General features: G+C 46.3%; 1 protein-coding gene across 11 annotated transcripts; it reads left to right on the top strand.

The window, feature by feature from the left end:
• The first annotated feature begins 225 nt into the window (after positions 1–225).
• Positions 226–7500, top strand: LOC109783272 (uncharacterized). 11 transcript variants are annotated; one of them, XM_020341882.4, is made up of 7 exons: positions 226–833; positions 1350–1448; positions 1535–1835; positions 2078–5895; positions 6005–6227; positions 6466–6530; positions 6616–7084. In XM_020341882.4, the coding sequence occupies exons 1-4, from the start codon at positions 503–505 to the stop codon at positions 5826–5828; spliced, it is 4482 nt and encodes a 1493-aa protein (XP_020197471.1). In that variant the 5' UTR covers positions 226–502; the 3' UTR covers positions 5829–5895; positions 6005–6227; positions 6466–6530; positions 6616–7084. The 11 variants fall into 11 exon arrangements, with proteins under 11 accessions (XP_020197471.1, XP_040253942.1, XP_040253941.1 ...); XM_040398008.3 differs by having other exon boundaries at positions 6005–6323; positions 6455–6530; XM_040398007.3 differs by having other exon boundaries at positions 5994–6323; positions 6455–6530.
• The last annotated feature ends 747 nt before the right edge of the window (positions 7501–8247 follow it).

Below are 8247 nucleotides of genomic sequence, written 5' to 3'. Positions count from 1 at the left end.
CTGTCCTGATACGAACTGTAATCACTTTAAATTCCATGGCTTGTAATAATTCGGCTGAATTTTGCTACACTTTGAATCTTTGATCCACTCTGTATGTAATGGACAAGGGGCGAGGCCAGTTGAGAAAAGGAAAAATTGTGGCAGTTGTATGGTGGATGGATATTTGCATTCCGTGTATGCTGTAAGAGAAATAGAGAATGCTGAATGCATACGCGTCAGTTGAATTTTGAGTGTCGCGACAGAAGTTTTTGTTTTTGTTTTTTGAGAAACAGTCCGCGACAGAAGTTTGCGTTCCCTTCCCACAAAAAGAAAAGAGGTTCCGCCAGCAGCCCAGCGCCCCAAGCCACGTACACACTTTGCGGCCCACCACCTAGCTTGCTTAAGAATAATAGAGATCCCCCGGCCTTCTTCCCTGTAAACTGCTCTCCCGTTCAGCACTCCACACCTCCCACCCACCTACCTCGCTTCCGCCGTTGACCATAGCCTGAGCAGGAGCTTTGAGATGGAGGAAGAAGCTCTGAGGGCGGCGATGGAAGACGCCTTTCTGGAGGGCGCGGTTGAATGGCGAGCGGACACCATCCTCCAGACCCTGCGGATGGACAAGCTGGATGCGTGGATCCGCGGAGAGGGGCTTGCCGATGAGATCGAGGGGCTCAAATCTGAGATCGATGAAGTCATGGCGACGGTATCCTATGTCAAGGGGAGGGCGGTAGGCAACAGGCGGATGGCGAGGTCTCTCGCGGCGCTCAAGCAGAAGCTCTTCGACGCCGATGACGCTGTCGACGAGCTCGACTACTACAGACTTCAACACCATATCGTCGAGGTCGAAGGAGGTAATTTGATTCCTAGAAATGGTTTCTATTTCAAATTCCAGTGCAAATTGAAGTCGATCCATTCCAATTATTTACAATAAAAAAATCGAAGTAAATTCCACCTTCTACCTCGCATTTGAACTCCAAATTCGAATTTTCACACTCCGGCAAGCTGGGCCCGCGTGTAAGTCTCGGCTACCACCTTTTTTTTAACAGACTTGGCTACCACCTGATAGCACACCAAGTTAGAAGCCCCAAGTTGCACCAGATACTTTCCCACAACTTGCTTTAGAAGCGTTGAAAGTATCTGGTGCACCAAGTTAAAGCAAGTTAAGGTCTTTTGGGGCTTCGGTTAGAGCGGGTTAAAGCCCCGAAATGGCAGTTTTTGGGGAGTTAAACATTTATCGGGATCGATAGAGTTGCCATTAGAATTCAAATTTTTTGGGCTGTCGAGCTCCAGCTTGCGACGTAGTTGATCCAATCAAGCATCAAATTAGCTCTGTTTCAGTCACCAACACCGTGTCCATCTCCCAACAGGCCAACACGCGCTGCCGTCTTCATCCAACGCGCACAATCGCTTCGCTTCCGATGGTGTTACCCAGTCTTTCACCACAGCCACAACGACTACCGCTGCAGGTTAGCCGCCGAACGGCCTCCACCTTGATAAAATCTTTTTTCTGGTCTAGCAGGACCATGCTAATAGCCCTCTTCTTTTGGCGCAGTTACTTTGCAGGAGCCCGAAGGCATGCATGAAGCAGCGCGAGTAGATCATGGCACATCGATGGGTGATGGTGATAATATACTGCCGAGAAGAGGTCGTGGCAAAAAAAGATCCCCACATTGGATTGATTTTGACGAGATATATGACACTGATGGAAAGACCGTGGGGGCAAAATGTAGACACTGTAAAAAGAAACTTAAATACGACGGTAAACAAGGGCCAAGAGTCTTGATGACTCACTCCAATAGTGCCAGGTGTAAGAATACGCGAGAACCACGTCCCCAGCCGCCAAGCCATTCAAGGTACGGTTTCAAACTCAAAAAACAACGTACATTTCTTCATTTCTACAAATTGCAACGACACCTCTCAGCTGTACTTTTATTTGTGAGGAAGGGAAATTGCATTTGAAATTTTGAATTGCTATGGGACATAGTTTACCTCATGAAAGCTGAATGTTATACACTTGGTTCATCTTATTCTTTGAAAGTGCTCACAACTTAACACGCATATGCTTAACAATCCCTTGCCTTTTTTCTTCTCACAGCATGGATGATGCTACTGAAAATGCTACCCCCGTTGCTGTCAGTAATTCACCCAGCATACCAAGGATGGGAACGAATCCAGAGCCAACACAAATCACCGCAGCTGTTGCTCACCCTTGGAATAAGGACGAAATTTCCAGTAAGATACAGAAAATAACTCATCAGTTGCAAGGCATCCGAGGGGATGTGACAAAGGATCTCAACATGCTTGGGTCACATTATGGTGCAAGTTCAGCTCACCATCAAAGTACAGCCTCAGATCCAAGCCGAAGAACATCAAGTCTTCTTCAAGGCAAAGTGTATGGGAGAGACAAAGAGAAGAACACCATCATACAGCTGATGACTGCTGGGAAATCTGACAGTTTGACTGTTGTGCCCATTGTAGGCATTGGAGGTACTGGGAAGACGGCTCTCGTGCAATTTGTATATAATGATCCGAAAGTGCAAAACCAATTTGACCACAGCATATGGGTTTGGGTGTCTAATAGCTTCGATGAAATGAGACTCACAAAAGAGATGTTAGATGTTGTCCCTCAAGAAAAGCACGAAGGGTTATGCAGCCTTGACAAGCTTCAGCAGGTCTTGAAAACTCATATTGAATCAAAGAGGGTTCTACTGATTTTAGATGATGTCTGGGATGGCATGAACGATGGCAAACTGGACCTAATACTGGCTCCTTTCAAGTCAAGCAATGCAAATGGCAATGTGATCCTTGTGACGACCAGATATCTGTCTGTTGCGAAAAGGATGGGAACGACTGAACCAGTCGTGTTACATGCTCTGGGAGGGTATGATTTTTGGTTATTGTTCAAAGCACGAGCATTTCGTGATGAGAACTATGAAGGAAATCTAACAAATATTGGACGGGAAATAGCAGGCAAGCTAAAAGGCAACCCATTAGCAGCAGTAACTGCAGGGGAACTATTAAGAGTTGATCTTACTGTTGATCATTGGACTAAAATTCTCAAGGACGAAGGCTGGAAATTGTTGGGGCTCAGTGGAGGCATCATGTCTTCTTTGAAGTTTAGCTATGATCAGCTGCCATACCATCTACACCAATGCTTAACGTTTTGTTCTATATTCCCTGATAATCATGAGTTTCTTGATGAGGAGTTAGTCCGTATTTGGATTTCCCAAGGATTTGTCAAGCAGAGCAATCCAAGTAAGAGATTGGAGGATATAGGAATGGACTATTTATCAGATTTGGTGAACCTGAGCTATTTTCAGCGAGTTGTTAGAAAAGATTCATATGTTGTGTGTGGTCTTATGCATGATTTTTCAAGGATTGTTTCAAGAACTGACTGTGCAATTATAGATGGTCTAGAATGCACTGATATATTGCCAACTGTACAACATTTGTCAGTAGAGTGCAAGAAAGATCAGCATGGGAACGTGTCTTGGAGTAGCAAGTTTAAAGAAGATTTGCGAAAAACAGTTACATCTGTGAGAAAACTGAGGACGTTACTGTTAATCGGGCAATATGACTGTTCCTTCTTCCAATCCTTCGAAGACATATTCCAGAAGGCACACTATATACGTCTGCTGCAAATATCAGCAACATTTCAAGATTTTAATTCCCTCGTGCGCAGTTCTGTAAATCCTACTCATCTTCGCTATCTAAAGCTTACAGTCAATGAGGTGCAGGGAGATTTGCCTCAGGTTTTGAGCAATTTTTGCCACCTTCAAGTATTAGATGTCGGCTCAAACACTCATCTTGATGTAGCTCATGGAATGAATAATCTTGTCAGTTTGCGGCATCTTGTTGTAGCTTCCATATACAGAATTGGCAAATTGACCTCACTTCAGACACTAAGCAATTTTAGCGTACAAGATTCTAATGGCTTTCGGATTATAGAACTTCAATCCATGAATGATCTTTCCCAACTTATGATTTCTCAACTTCAAAATGTTAAAACTCTGGAGGAGGCTTGTGGGGCAGGATTGAGATATAAACGACACTTAGAAAAGCTGCACTTGTCCTGGAATATGTCAGATGTTGAATCTGACTCGGATGGCAGCAATGAATCCGACTCAGATGGCAGCAATGAATCTGACTCAGATGACAGCAATGAATCTGCGAATGTCATGAGCTCTGAACCTTCTACCAGCAAAGAAACAGAGGAGTGCTTGCAAACAGAAGTACTTGAGGGTCTTGAACCACATAACAACCTGAAACATCTTCAGATAACTGGGTACAATGGTGCTACCTCTCCATCCTGGCTTACTCGCAATATCTCTCTTTCGTATTTACAGACTCTGTATTTGAATGGCTGTGGAGAATGGCGGATACTTCCATCTTTGAGAGGGCTTCCGTTTCTTGCAAAGTTAAACTTAAGAAACATGCCAAAATTAGAAGAAGTATCGGTTCCTTCATTGGAGGAGCTGGTGTTAGTTAAAATGCCAAAGTTGGAGAGATGCTCCTGCCTTTCCTTGAGGGAGTTGAATTCTTGTTTAAGGGTTCTGAAGATTATAAATTGCATTGCATTGAAGGTGTTTGATCTGTTTGGGAACGGCCATAAACTTAATATTGAGCAGAAGTCATGGTTGCCACGTATTTGGGAACTCATTATCCACAACTGCCCTCTTTTGCTGGTACCACACCCTTTACCATCTTCGAGTATTGTTTCTAGAATTTCCATGATCGGAGCTTTGAAATTTCCAATAATGAATTTACGGTCCTGTGGAAGTTTAGCCATCGGCAAGGATTCTGAAGATGATGAATATGGTTCTGACGAGGATAGTCTTGAGGAGCTTTCTGATGAGCTGTTGGCGTTAGATGGAAAGATATTGGCATTCCATAATCTAAGGTTCCTGACAGAGTTGATAATAGATTACTGCAAAAGCCTCACGTCTATTTCACTAAAAGGATTAAGTCAACTTGTATCTTTAGAGACACTGAGAATAAAGAACTGTCCAGGACTTTCTGGTTTCGATGTTCCGCCAGAGCATACCCATGAAGATTTGACAGTTGCAAATTACAACACCCTCCCATCACTCGAATATCTAGAGATTTGGTCATGTGGAATAGCGTGGGAGTGGCTATCTCTGATTCTGCAACATGCGCCAGCACTAACGGAATTGGATTTATGGGACTGCCCAAAATTGGAATCTCTACAGCTGAACTCCTGCACGACACTGCAAAAGTTGAGCGTAATTGACTGTGAATCGCTCGGCACACTAGAGCTGCACTTTTGCACGGCATTGGAAGATTTGTTCATCTGTGAAGCTGCAGTCTGCGTGCTAGAGGGCTCGCAATCACTCAGGAAGTTGCGACTCCGTGGCAGCCATTATTTGGAATCTCTAAAACTGCACTCCTGCACGGCACTGGAAGAGTTGGATATTCGGAGCTGCACACCAGACCATGCCCTCCCATCACTCGAATATCTAGAGATTGGGTCATGTAGAATAGCGTGGGAGTGGCTATCTCTGATTCTGCAACATGCGCCAGCACTAACGGAATTGGATTTATGGGACTGCCCAAAACTGGGTTCTCTACAACTGAACTCCTGCACGACACTGGAAAAGTTGAGCGTAGATGACTGTGAATCGCTCGGCACACTAGAGCTGCACTTTTGCACGGCATTGGAAGAGTTGAATATTTGGAGCTGCCCATCACTCTGTACACTAGAGGACCTCCCGCCTTCTCTTGAGGAGTTGACAATCTTCCGTGGCAGTGAGGAGCTGAAACATCAATCCATATCGCGGGCATCAAGCAAGTTAAAGGTCAAAATTGACGGCCAATATGTGAATTGATTACTCGGTGGCTTGTTAAGCACAACCTGCACAGCAGACATAGTTGCACACTTGTACTGCTTTTGAGGTATGCTTCTATCATAGATCATGCCATGCCCAAAGTTTACTATACTGTAGTGCTTTTTTGTGTGTGTATGGAAGCAACAAAAACTGACTTTAGGGCAGTTCCTTGACAGGATTGCTGTCACCTCAGAACCTCATCCTGATGCGATCTGTTTACTGACATACAGATATAGTTGCACAGCCATCCCTCCCTCGAGGTTGGAGATCTGAAGATATCAGATTGTGTCAAGGCTGCTGGAAATGGGCCTCCCACCTTCACTGGAAGAGTTGGACATCTTGCTTTGCAGTGAGGTCCTGAACGATCAATGTAGAATGCTCACAACAAGCAAGCTAAAGGTCGGCATTAATTTCCAAGATGGGAATTGGTTAGTCGTTGTCTTGTTAAGCATGAGTTTGTACCTGCACAAAAGATATCGTTATACTTCCTATGAGGTATACTTACACCGTAGATCATGATCTTATGTTATCTCGCAAAAAGAAGAGACCATGATCTTATGTACATAATTGACATACTGAAGTGCTATTTTTTTTCTGTGAGTTATCAAAAACTAACCTTATGCCAGTTCCGGGACAGGTTTGCTGCCTTGTCAACTCGTAGCAGTCAATTTCCTGTCCAAAAGAAAAGATAGTAGTCAACAGGTAAAGTAGTCTGTTTCGCTGGTTGTTGCTTCATTTCTCTAGTCATGTGAACTGAAAATGATGTTCGTTTCCTTGACATCCGTAGGAGCTCTGAGACACAATTTCTGAAAATGCATCGTGTTATTCATCACAAGTTGGCCTGAAAATGCATTAGGTTGTTCATCACAAGTTGGCCTGAAGAAGCTTACAAAACTTTCCGGAAATACACTGCAGCTATACTAATGCACTTTATGTTTCTGAACTCCACCTCTTAGGTCTTAGCCAGCATATGTTGCTCCGTCAGAATTCTGGATGTGTCAGCGGACACCTGATTAATCCATAGATCTGAACATGCAACCTTGCTGGGTTTGGCTACAAATTTTGCTCGTTGTAATACATTCTAAGGAATTCATTTTGTTTTGGGGTTTCTTTTGTGATGCCACAATGCCAACATGTTGTGCTTCAGACCATGCCTGGTTATTCAGACAGTTTTGCTACAGGCCTGTAGAGGAACTAAATCTTGTTACAGGCTTTGTGCCTGTGTTTACAGGCTTGTAGACACGATTCTGAACTGAGTTGTTCGCCCCTTTGTGCCTTTGTTTCAGGCTGAAGGCGACTTTGCGTCTCCAAATTCCACCTTTCAGTTTCAGTTCGCCTTCCATTCCACAGACCGCAGACTTTCCGGATCTGTTAGCAAGGCCTGGTCTCGTACCCGCCGAGATCTACTTGTGGATGGCAATCCATCCAGAATGTAATTTGGTTTTCCTTGGGAGGAAAGTTCATGGCCGCTTATGCTGTATGATATGGAAAGTGCGGCATAACACCATTCTTCAAAGACTTCGTGTGCTCCCGCGTCTGCTTAAGAGCAACTCCAACGTGCCGACCCAAACGGATGATGATTTTGTCCGTTTTTTGTTCGTTTGGATCGGTCCGGCGGACACCAACGTCCGCTTTCGCGTTAGGTCGGCGCACGCGCCCAACGCTGGCCCAACCCATTTTTACGGCACAATAAAAAGAACACAAGCATTTCAAAAATAAAAACAACATTAATTAAACATTAAAGCTGGCCACGAAGGCCGGCGAGAGTCCACGCGTCCACATTAGTATTAATGAACATTAAAAAAAGGTAAACTAGAAGGTGGCGCGCTACCCTAGGCGGCGGCGGCGTCGTCGTCGTCTTTCTCGAGGTCCATGAGGTTGATGAGCATCGGCGCAGGGCCGGCCCAGGGGAACGCCGTGTTCCAGGAGGCGGCGATGTCGGCCGCTGGCAGTGCTGCCGCGGGCTGTGCCGCCGCCTGTGCTGCCGCCTGTGTCGCCACGGCCTGTGCCGCCTCCTCCTCAATCTCGCGCAGCTCGGCCTTGGCGTCGCGCTCGAGCATCTCGAGGTATTCACCGTGGCGGTGCTCCTCGGCCAGCCGTCGCTGGCGCCACTGCTCGAGGTAGGCCGCCTCCTACGCCGGTGTTGCCCCCATCAAGACCGGCGGAGCGCTGACCCACTCGCGCACTCGCCCGGTCCATGAGTAGCGCTCGAGGGGCTCCGGCTCCGGCTTGGCCTTGATGGGGGAAGGCGGGGCCACCGGCGGCAGGACACAGTCACCCGCCGCGGAGAGGGCCATGGCCTCCGCCATGGCCGCCTGGTACGCCGCCTCCTCTTCCTCCTGCTCCGCTCGTCCTCCTCGCTCTCCCGGAAGACAGCGGCAACGGCCGCCTTGTAGGCGGCCTCCGCCTCATGGTCCTC

Source organism: Aegilops tauschii, chromosome 2 (genome assembly GCF_002575655.3).
Source record: "Aegilops tauschii subsp. strangulata cultivar AL8/78 chromosome 2, Aet v6.0, whole genome shotgun sequence".
Taxonomy (NCBI): domain Eukaryota; kingdom Viridiplantae; phylum Streptophyta; class Magnoliopsida; order Poales; family Poaceae; genus Aegilops; species Aegilops tauschii.
The sequence above is the reverse complement of the archived record's forward strand: the minus strand, read 5'-3'. Positions and strand labels throughout refer to the sequence as shown.